Here is a 12116-nt window from a genome sequence, read left to right as displayed (position 1 = left end):
AATCATGGTGAATTTAAATTCAAGAAAGCTTAAATTGAAATTGAATAAATAAATAAATAAATACCAATCAAAATAAAATACTTTTCGGGCAAGTGTCTCTCTTGGTAATCTAAATTCAAGAAAGCTTAAATTGAAATTATTTTTTTTTTTTCAAATTTTCATCAAAATTCTCAAATATTTGTGATTGTAATTGGTAGCATATGGCCTATGAATCTTCTATTTTTATTTGTAAGAAAAAAAATCCTATAAATCATATTACTTGTATTAGATAATCACACCCTGATTCAGCTTGCATCAAGAAATATCAAGAAATAGGGGAAAAAAGAACCCAAATTTCATAGATTAAATTTTAAAACAAAAGGGGAAATGAAAACAGTGGCATGCTTTGCATCTTTGAATTTGCTCTCATTCAAAAAAGCATTTAGTACTACAATTTTATGTACAAACGTAGCAGCAAAACATCTTGACATCAAACAGGTAATGAACAGAAGGTTTCGGATGTACTTACAGATGCTTAACTAAAACAGAAATAGCAGCAAACAAAATGTTCTGTAGCAGAGCTTGCTTTTCTTTGCAGTGGAGAAACTTCCTTCACGATTCTATTTGCCTCTGAATCAAATTTAAGCCAAATTCAAACACATTATGTATGTCAGTTGCAATAAGGCGAGAAAATGGCCCCAAAGATTTTATTCTGAGAAGCCCGCCCTCTCTAAGTTAGATTGAGTGTAAAGCTTCGTTTAGGACGGCTTTTTTATTGCTCCGTAAAGCGACTTTTTTTTTTATTATTAAAAAGCTGCTTCAAGAAGCAATAAGAAAGCCGTCCCAAACGAAACCTAAGCAGAGTGTCAAACCGAGCAAATGAACCAACCAAGCTGCAGCATAAATCGGAGATCATAATCATCAGCTCAACTTAGTTTGCTCGATCTCAGAGCTCTTTTCTTCAGGAATATCAACTGGGAGTAAGCCAAGGAGTGGCAAAGGCAGTAGTGAGCTGAGATTACAAAGAATAATTAAGAGAGACAGATTGTCGAAGCTGTCCTTGGTGATGCCAAGAAGTTGAGTCAGGCCAGCACCCATAAGACCACCAGCTACGCTTCCACCATTTGAGATAGACATTAAAGTTGCAAAAAGAGTTGCTTCCATCCCAGAAGGGCACAGCCTTGCCGCTAGAACCAGCACAGGCATGAATGAGGCCTAATAAAACAGAGTTTTCAACATGTGAGCAGCTGATGATGGTAGCTTTGGACAGACGCAGAAATAAAATGAAAATTCGTTAAGTTCGAGTATAATTACTATGGTTTTTTCTCAAAGAACTTTGAAACGAACAGTATTTTTCAAAATATTGCCTTAGTATTCTTATCTATTCATGACTGTTTATACTTTACACTCCAAAAATATACAAATTGTATATCTTCTATCTCCCTGTGTGAACAGATATCACCCACTCATTAAATGGCATTTAATAAAGCCAAAATATGGTATCTACTGGAAGGCAGATTAAACCTCAGATTCGGATCCTCTTCAATTAACTGAGTTATAGCTGCAATGGTGCAGTTCATGGGCGACCTTGGAGTAATTTGGTTAACAAATCTTTTCAATGAAATTTTGAAACTAAGAGAATGTCAGGTGAGTGTAGAAGTATTATTCTAGCATCACTATTCAAAGCCAAAGAAGATACTAAGATTGGTAGAAATTATAGGAGAATTAAGTTTTACAATTAACTTGTGAGGGGATAATAGAACATAAGTTTAGAAAAATTATTTCAATTTTAAAGAATCAAATTTTACAAACAGTAATAATTAATACATATATTGCATAGTTGTCATTGTTGAATAATAACAGGTCATTGATAGATAAGTTGAGTATAATAAAAATATGAACGTTAAGATAAATGTGTGGCAAAGTCGGGAAAGAAATAATGAGATCTTATGATATTAGAGGAACGATAAGAGTAACATCTACTGAAGTTAAGACAGTAAAAAAATAAATTAAAGAGGTTTAGGAAAGTAAGATAAGAGTAACATCAATTGAAGTTAAGACAATAAAAAATAAATTAAAGAGGTTTAGGAAAGTAAAACGAAGAACAAAGAGATGGGTCGATAAATTTAAATTTGAGGGAATAAGAAGAAAAAGGGGTGGATCGAAGGTAAGATGAATAGAACTCAAGTAAAAAGATTCACACACAAAAAATTTAATTCCTCCCACAACGCTAAACATGAATGAATGGAGAACTAGGATTCATAAAGCCTATATATATATAGTCTTTCACATCATGGCCATCTTAGCCATTATTATCCCCATAAGACTATCTCAACTTACGTGGGATTTAATTGGGATTTAAATGATCATAAACACTCAATAATAACATGTTCATTCACTTTGAAAAACCACGGAAGGAACATGATAACACTTTTCAAAATAATAAGAATAAATTACATTCTTAAACATGCCATACACTTCCTACATCCTAAAATTATACATCACATAATAAAATTCAATTTTTGGTAAAAAATTAGAAAAATTATACCAACAAGTTGGACATGAATAATTTTAATTGCTTGCTTTGACTAGTGTCCAGGAGTATTTGTGAGCGAGCTGGGTTGTTGTGGGGCAAGCAAGAAATATAGACATGCCAAAAGGACAAGGAAAAAAAGATTCAATGAATACAGGTGTCCAAACTATGTTTTCTACATTAATCATGATTGGTAAGATAACACGGCAACTAACCGAATTCAGCAAAGTATGCAAATAATAATCACCTGACTGAGGACCGTTATGATCAAGGAGTCACCGATGGCAAACCACTCATCACTTATCCCATACTCTCGATTTAATCCAGTGACAAGAAGTACCTGTGTAAACAATTAAAAGATGTGCAATCTGATTAGCCAGCAGAGATGTAGCCAAAGTGCGCCTTTAGAGATGGCAAGACAAGCACCTGAGTCATCCCAAGAGCTGAACCAATAATGGTTGTCCCGAGAAAGATTTTCCTTAAAGGAACCTTCTTTAGAAATGCATTGTACGTACCAACACCCACCAAGGATGCCACAGAAGTAACAAGTTTGACGCGCCCTAGGAATTCTGGAGTGAAACTAAGCTTGTTTGTGCTGTGCAAAAATGGTAGTGAAGTTAGAAAAAATATTTATCAGGAAAATTTGTTTTGCAGTGTCAAATAAGGAGGACTGGAAGCAAACTGAAATTGGTTAAAATAATTGATTTACTCCATCACCTTTAAGTCCATGTAGTTTATCTCATTTTCTCTATAGTGTGAAAGTTTGAATATTGACTTAAAAATAAATTGGGCTTTGATTACATCCGAGTAATGCTCCACTCCACATAAACACACAAATAAATCAAGAAACTCCAATTTTTGTTGATTTATTTGAGAAGAGAGGCATCCTTCATTATATAATGAACAGATACCATGCTTAAACAAACATTTTCTCCATCCCTCTGCACCTAATGGCGACCTAAAAGCGTTACACAATTCTTAAGATAATTTTAAGATAAAATTATCTTAAACATACCCAGCACCCACATGAGGGGTCCAATTAAACTTATTTTACCTCACCGCAAAAATTACTTTAAAAAAAACCAAATTTGTAAGTCTTCATAAGTTTTTAGGAGCTGTCGATTGAATTTCAAAAGAATGTGCCTCGCAATTGAGGTTTCGTTTGGACAAATTCAATATTTTGTAAAGTTGATTGTAAAATTATCATGGGGAAATTAACTTTTTTTTAAAGTTGTAGGTAGTATATACATTTATTCTTTGAAAAAAATCAGATAACAACTTTCTTACAACTGTCTTACACTAGTAGATCTAGTTATAAAAAGCAGCTTCATTTCACATAAAATTAAAGAGCAAAAGTTTAAAATAGTACTCCAACTATTAGTAAATGCCCAATTTAGTCCCAAACTTTCATAATTCCCCCAATTTAGTTCTCTGACTATTAGAAAATGTTTCAATTTGGTCCTAAGATAAAAAATAATAGTTAAAATTAACACCAATAATTAAATATAAGGACATTTTGAGAATTAGGATGTATGTGAGATTATATTATTATTTTTATATACTTTGTCATTTATCATATTAAAATAAATACAAAAATCATAATGGAAGTTAACCATATTTATTAATTATTCACTCTTCTTATTTAGCTGGTTAACTTTCTTTATAATTTTTGTATTTATTTTAATATGATAAATAATAAAAACATAAAAATAATATAATCTCACATAGACCATAATAACCAAAATGACCTCACATTTAACTATTAAGATTAATTTTAACTACTACTTTAGACATTGGGATCAAATTAAGACATTTTCTAATTATCAGAGGACTAAATTGGGTCATCATGAAAGTCCATGACTAAATTGGATATTTATTAATAATCGGGGGAGTATTTTGGGCTTTCACTCTAAAATTAAAAAAAAAAAAACATGAAAGCAATAGCCAAGTTGAAGTATGAAAACTGTCTCAAAAATCTAACTAATGAGAAAGATGGCCAAAATTAAACCTAATGTGTCCAGAAAATTGAATTTGAAGCTAAGCACATGAGATATATAAGCACAAATATCAAAAAGAGATGCATAAATAAACATGTAAGGGGGCAGAGTACATCTTCAAATAGGTGAAGCATACACATCTGTTGAACAACAATAAAAATATAACTTTATTAAAATGTAAAAGTAATTCCTCCATAATCTAAAGTGAATGTCATCCACCAAGAAGAATTAAACTTTGCATTGAACTCATGTTAGGGTGTTTCCAATAAGTAACATACTGTGACCTAACTTGATTGTTGTGAGAAATAGGCAAGATTTTTCTAGGATGTCTCCGCTAAGTAATGCACCATAATTTAACTAATCTCAATCTCAACAGTTTCAAGCTTCTACAACTCCTATGAGAGAGATTCTGGATTTTGAAGCCTAATTTACTTTCCCTCAAGCAATATGCTAGCTAACAGAGAAATAAAACTACCCTTATAACTCTAATTGTTTCCTTGATAAATTCCTAGTGCTAGAAAAAGCAAGGAGAGGACTAGGAGGTCATGATGAGCTTCTTGAAGAGGTGTAGACGGCTACTAGATCTTCTGACAGCTGCTAGAAAGGACCTATGAGGAGAGAACTTGTGGAAAGGAAAGAAGTCTAGACAGTTTAAAGCATGGTTGTAAATATAAACTTTTGTATTATTTCTTGCTCCACTGGAGGTTTAAATAGACTTAAAAGGGTTTTAAATTAAGAAACTAACAAAAAAGAAACAAATAATAAAGGGAAAAAAAAACCCTGATAAGTCACCCTATTTTAAATGATTCTACAATTATATAAAAAAAAAGGAAACACATAACAGAAGAAACAAACCTAATATGCTTCCTTAGTTTCAAGGATTATACAAATTCATAAAAATAAAATGAATACCAAACTCTTCAAAATCCTAGCAAATTAGAAACTACATCTTCCTTCTAATCTTACAGTTCTCCTTCCTAGTTTGACTTTTGTGGCTTATCCTCTGTCCCTCCTTTATATTAATTTACTCTCCTGACTCATCGTATAACCTCACTTTTAAGAAAATCTCTTGGCTGATTTGAGAGTAGTTTTTATGGGGACATCCGATCATGGAAAGTAATATCAGAGACGTGGCCAACGATCTACGACCACGATATCACATCTTTATTTTTGATTATATGTGTTGTATTTATTTTTATGCATTTTTCTATTTATGCCCTAAAGGGATTAATAATTTATAAGCCCTAGGGACAATGATGTCTTTTGTTGTTGTTGTTGTTGTTTATTGGACTATTTAAAGTACCTTCTCTTCTTTGAGAGGACTAATGAATGATTATTATAAAAATTCCTGCAAAAGTGAGTTCTTGTGAGAGCTTGAGTCTTGGAGAGAAATCCCTAGGAGAGGGAACTGGATCACCCACCAACCTCGGAAGCATCCGGGTTCGTGGTTTTTTCTTCCCTATCTTTTCTTTTTTTCTCCTTCTTCCTCTTCCTTAGCCGTCGGCCTCCCCATCCAATCCTCTCCAAAGTCCCGCCGACCAATCCTCCCCATCTCCACCTCTAAAAATCGTTGGCCAACCTAAACCCTACCCACTCCTCCTAGCCGCTGGCCATCGTCCCTCCTTTCTATCATAAACTTGTTCTTTCCTAAATTAAGTCATTCTAATTTTGGTAAGTCTTTGAATTCAAATTCAAATAAATTTGAAATTTCAAATTCTTTCCTAAATTATTTCGTTTAATTTGGGAAAGTCTCTCCTCAATCAAGGAATGATTAAATCTGAAATTAATTGGGAATCAATTCAAAATTCCTACATTCATCGAACCTAGACACCTCTTCCTACATTCATTGAACATAGACACCTCTTCCTACATTCATCAAACCTAGACACATCCCTTCCCTCTCTCTTTGGCCGGCCCACCCTCTCTTTCCAATCTCTCCCTCTCCCTCTAAAGGCCTCAATCTAGCATCTCATTAAGGAATACTTTTCCCTCCTCCCTTTACTTGAAATTCAAATTTCAAAATACAAAATCTCACTTACCCAAATCTGAAACTGAATTTCATATTTTTCTTTGGGAAGAAACTCTCTTCCCTAGTCTCAGCTGACCACCCACCTCCTCCACCCTTCCTCTCCCCAAAACAACTTTTAACCCTAATTCTAGGGTTGCCAAAGTGCTGTCAAAATTTCCTGGACAGTGTTTGGCAGCTGTCCAGAGAAACTTCTGCACTTCTTCATGCTGTCCAGCCGGTCGGTAGATCTTCGTGTGCTGTCCTGAAGTTCCAGATTGTTGTCCACAATATCTAGAAGGTTTGTGGTTGTTGTCCACTTCCTCTCATGCACCCAAACAATCCCTCCGCTAAAGCTTAATAATTTTAGAGAGTTGAGTGAGTGAATCTTTTCATAGTGACTTATCTCGTTGTTAACTAAGAGATTTTTGTTGAAGCTCTTCTATGTATGTATGTTTGATCTAATGGCTATTTAAAAAGGTCTTAGCTTTCATGAGTGTAACTTGGCCTAAACTAAATTCACCCCACTTTTGTTTTACTTCATCGTTTGAATCTCTTCAAGTTTAATTAATATTGTTTCTAACAATTCAAGCGTGCAAAATTCCTATCTAAACATTACCTAAATATTCAGTCCTGCATCAATATTCCTTCTTGGAGATATTGTAGGTCTCCTTCAACATATTTGGTATCGAGATGGTCCTCATAGCTATAATACAACCCTCCTATAATGAACTTTGCAAGTCGATGTTAAGATTTTCTATAACAGGAACAACATTTTTCTGTGCTCTTCTTAGTTGTCTAACAATAAAGGAATTTGTGGGCTCCAAAAATTCGCGCCTCGGCCTCCCCCGCTTTCTTTCACTGTTAGAGGAAGTTTTGACAGATTAAGTTTCGAGGTAAATTTTCAGAAGACAAATTGAGATTGTAGATAAGACACACTAAGAGATTTTGCCATCATTTTGCGAGGACTTTAAATCTGAGTTCTGTTTTCCTATAGGCGCAAGCCTCGATAGTTAATTACCCATCCCGATCATGAGAGAGAACTTTTGATTAAGGCTAGTCGTCGATGAATACGTCATATCCGTGGATATGTGATATCCGACGTACAATAGCAACATTAATTTTGGTGTTTAAAGATTTGATATTTAAAATTTAAAATTTCATCATCTTGCACTTAAAGCGAGGGGGGGGGGAGTGATGATGGGCGCCTGATCAAGATCCTATGGTTCCGTCGTCCCCAGCCATCATGGTCCTTGGTCTACTTAGACCGAGGAGGTACTCGACCCAACCTGACAAAATGATCCTTGTCAGCAGCCTGGGTTGTATCGTCCAAGGGTACTTTGTAGACCTGGGGTGGATGTTTGTTTAAGGGGACAAATTTGAATCCACCTTAGCTAATAGAGGACTTTGTGCCCATCGATCATATCCTATTGATTCATATCTCAAGAATTTAATGCTAGTGGGGAGTATACAAGCTCTGACCATGACTGTAAAATAATGGTGCCATTTGACGGCAAACCACCCAGTTCAGAGGGTCCCAATAAAAACCATTTACCAGTTGCGTCACTTAGCGATGAAACCATAGGTGTGGTGTCATTTGGCGGCGAAACCACATGTTAGAGGACACATGCCATGTCTTTGCTGGCAATAGACAGAATAAGAATGAATTCTAGCAATATTATCATCTAGACATTAGCTCTTTGTGAGCTGGAGTAGTTTTCAATTTGTCTACCTCGATAAATTATTGTGGAGGATGGATGTGCATTTGCTTTAAGTGTTTGATAGTTTATTTCATTTTAAATATCTTGATCTTGAATGATTATTTAGAATTTTGAGGTTTTATGAGCATTTGAAGGCATTTTAAATATTTAAAATTAAGTCCTCCGGTTGATATTTTCTATCAACACGTCCATCATCGGGGTAACTTTGAGGTTATTTAGAAAATATTTGTATTTTGTGAATGTTTGAGGGTATTTGAAAGTATATGTCCCCTCCGATTGAGATAAACATTCAACATGGCCATCATCGGGGAGTTCATGAGTTTTTACATTTTTATTGATTGAGCTTTGTCAACTATACCTACTCGTCGACAGAGGATCAGGTTCTAATATAAATTTTATTTCTTAACTCGCGCGGCATTCTCAAATGTCACATATGTACCTATGACACGCTCGTCAGGGCCTACGTAGGTATATGTCATTGTATGCATTTCACACGATGCATTTCCAAATGTGCGTGATACGATTTTTGAAATACAATCATAGTGTCGAATGACACACTAGAGTGATACCCTCTACTTGTTATAGATGTATGTAGGGGCATTTAGGAATATAATCATGATGTCAGATGACACATTGGAGTAAACTCTCTGTTTATGCAGGAGGATGATTTTTAAAGTTCAATTACAATGTCAAATGACATACTTGAGTGATACCCCCTGCTTATTATAAATGCACACGGAGGTATTTTTGAAATACAATAGTGATGTCAAAGTGACACGCTAGAATGAAATCATCCGCATCCTACAGATGCACATAGAAAGAACCTTGGCCATGCACATGAAACACATGCTTGTAAATACAATGTTCGATGATATGTTTATGTAACCTATCATGCTTATTACGATGCATGTATGAGGGGCATTTAGAAATATTTGCATGCAATATAAAGGGGTGTCAGGCTGCATAAGAGACTATTGTTGCTAAACACGCGGGTTTTTTTTTTGGGTTTTTGTTGATGTCTTCTATCTGTTTGTACGAGTGTTGTAGGTCCACAAACGGCTTATAGGTGAATCGTAGCGTTGTTATTCGATTATTATATACCTCATTGTTCTAATGTAGGCTCCATTTTCTCAATCTTCAGGAGGACATATCTATGAACCAACCAACCCTTGTCTAGATTGGGTAAACACATCTGGATCGTTTTGTGATAGATGAAGTATCCTCATCTGATGAAACCAAAGGCTTGGTTAATACATCGTTATATTGATTTGTACTCGACTCGTCACGAGGGTAGGACATTGAGTTGAGGGGCTTAATCTCCGAGTCTTCACTTAAATGGCCTGACATAGTTTTCGGAAGCCCATAGAGATGAAAAAATAAGATACTATTCATTTTTATTCACATGCTCATTCTTTGACTCTACAAAACTATTCATAAAATCATTTGACTTTGCGTCACAATGTCGTACCTAGGGCCATCTGTTATTAGTATATTAGCGAAGTCCTTGTAGCAGCTTGCAAATGCTTGCAGTTCTTGGAAGTCTTCAGTGTCTCTGTAGAGATGATAAGATGAAATATCTTTTCAACTGATCATTTTTTGACTTTACAAAATCATTTATAAAATCATTTGACTTCGCGTCGCAGTGTCGTATCTAGGGTCTTCTGTTGTTAATAGATTAGTGAGTTCTTTGCAGCAGCTTGAAAACACTTGTAGTTGTCGGAAGTCTTCATTGTTTCCGTAGAGATGATAAAATAAAACATCTCTTCGACTGATCATTCTTTGACTCTATAGAATCATTCAATTTTGTATTCTCCACATCACAAATAGGATCTTCCTTTGATGATGTATTAACGAATTTTCTCCATACATCACATTGCCTTTATACCTCACTGTCAATATCAAAGTATTTTTAAATTATCAATTGAAGGACTTAAATGTACTTGATCAACAAAACTTTCAACTCTGGTAAGGTGAACATGCTTCTATCTTTATAGGGGATCTACTATACTCGCAACATCTCAATCATCGTTGTTATAGGTGTTGTATGTATTTGTGTCAACAGGGGATTCGTTGTACTTTCGATATACCCACTGTTGTTATCCACAAATGGCTTATTATGTTCACATTCCATGACTTTAATTGCATGTAGAGCAGTGTCACATTCATTATATGTTGTCCTTTACAACTGCTTGCGAATTGACTATCACATGCTCTTTGCAATCAAGCGACATTAGTCACATGTATATGGCATTTACATTGTACCAACTATCATAATTCATAGGTGGTATTTGTATTTGTTTGCAATGATGGGTTATATGCAAGCGATTGATGTCAACTTCAAGGCGTCGCTACATTCAGTGCCTTTTGTCTGTTATTGCCTTTGTTTAATCTTCTACGTACATGATATTCCTCCTGTTCTTGCTTGCATGCATCACTATTTCAAATTGCAAGTTGATTGCTACTTGCATTAAGGCTTTCATTGATGCATGTAGGGGACACCTATGCATTCTTTAAGTGGTTGATGTTGCTTGCAAGTACAATGCACTTAACAGCATGAGAACTGTTGTAGGAGTCCACTACATCTATCATGTACCAAACAACATCTTTCATTGTATGCCATGTATTCAGGCATTGATGGTTGATATTTGTTTTGTAATTGCTATGAATTGATTAACGTTCATTGTCTATATGCATTGGAGTCTTATTCATCATGAGTAACCTATTATTTATTCAAGCATATTTGTTTGAACGACTTAAATTGCATTTCATGATTTGCATTTTTATGTTAATTGTGCATTTTAATATTTTAGGGTTATGTTCCTTGCGTTCAACTAAAATTCAATCCCCTGTTGTTCAGTTTGAATTAGGTCCCCTGTTATACAAGTCTCCTGCGCATTTGTTCAGGTTCTGTGCATTTTTGTTCAAGTACAGGTCCGCTTTTTTGATGCTCAAGTCATGTCTTGTTATTGTTCAGATTTTATGCACTTCAGTCTGAATTTTGTCAGCATCATAACATATCCCCGATTTGGGGGAAATGTGGGGAGTAGAGCCTTCCCACCACGCTAAGAAAAGTGTGTTATGGCAGGTGTCCGTAAATACCACAGTCGTGGTTTTCAATCCCGCCACGCCAAGAAAGGTGTATGAGTCTTCAGAGGTACTTGCTTATTCAATTCAAGTTTGATTTTCTGTTGTTCAGTTTATGTGCATTGCAATCTGAATTTCAACAACATCCCAACATATCCCCTATTTGGGATAAATGCGGGGAGCTGGACAAGACATATTTCCTTTCCCTCTCTCTCTCCTCCTTTTTTTTATCAATTATTATCAACAATAACAACAACAATAATAACATCAAGCCTTTGTCCCACTACGTGGGATCAGCTACATTAATCCTTTATCGCCATCGTGTCATGTTAAAAGTCATATACTCATTTAAATCTAATAAAAAAGATCATTTCTAATATTTTCTAACCAAATCTTTTTAGATCTACCTCTACCTTTCTTAATATAAGTCAAATCTAATACCTCAACTTTCCTAACTGGATAATTTTTTATCAATTATAATTAATTATGATTAACTATAATTAAATAGTTAATTATAATTGTCTTTAATTAATTATATTTAATTAAATTAAAAATAATTATAATTAGCTTTAATTATAATTAATTAAATTAAAATATAACTAAATATAATAACTTTAATTAATTATAATTAGTTATAATTAATATTGATTAATTGGATAATATGTGAATATGAAACAGAAAGGCCAAAATAAAGACTGTTCAAACACGTACGTGAAGTAGAACATGGCAGAATCTGAATGTGGTGTAGCTTGCCAAAGGAATATGAACAATGTCGGTAAAAATATATCACGTTGTCT

The 12116-nt window shown here is 34.5% G+C and overlaps 1 protein-coding gene across 1 annotated transcript in view; it reads right to left on the bottom strand.

The window, feature by feature from the left end:
• Nucleotides 1–362: 362 nt before the first annotated feature.
• Nucleotides 363–12116, bottom strand: part of LOC110094807 (folate-biopterin transporter 1, chloroplastic) — a 27595-nt gene continuing 15841 nt past the window's right edge. Inside the window, exons 7-10 of the mRNA XM_020820137.2 lie at nucleotides 12031–12114; nucleotides 2939–3107; nucleotides 2760–2852; nucleotides 363–1194 (exon numbers count right to left, since the gene is read on the bottom strand). Of these exons, the coding sequence (XP_020675796.1) occupies nucleotides 901–1194; nucleotides 2760–2852; nucleotides 2939–3107; nucleotides 12031–12114 (640 nt within the window). The 3' untranslated portion in view covers nucleotides 363–900. The remainder of the gene's footprint in view (nucleotides 1195–2759; nucleotides 2853–2938; nucleotides 3108–12030; nucleotides 12115–12116) is intronic.

The sequence above is a fragment of the Dendrobium catenatum genome, unplaced genomic scaffold (assembly GCF_001605985.2).
Source record: "Dendrobium catenatum unplaced genomic scaffold, ASM160598v2 fragScaff_scaffold_22, whole genome shotgun sequence".
NCBI classification, from domain to species: domain Eukaryota; kingdom Viridiplantae; phylum Streptophyta; class Magnoliopsida; order Asparagales; family Orchidaceae; genus Dendrobium; species Dendrobium catenatum.
The sequence above is the reverse complement of the archived record's forward strand: the minus strand, read 5'-3'. Positions and strand labels throughout refer to the sequence as shown.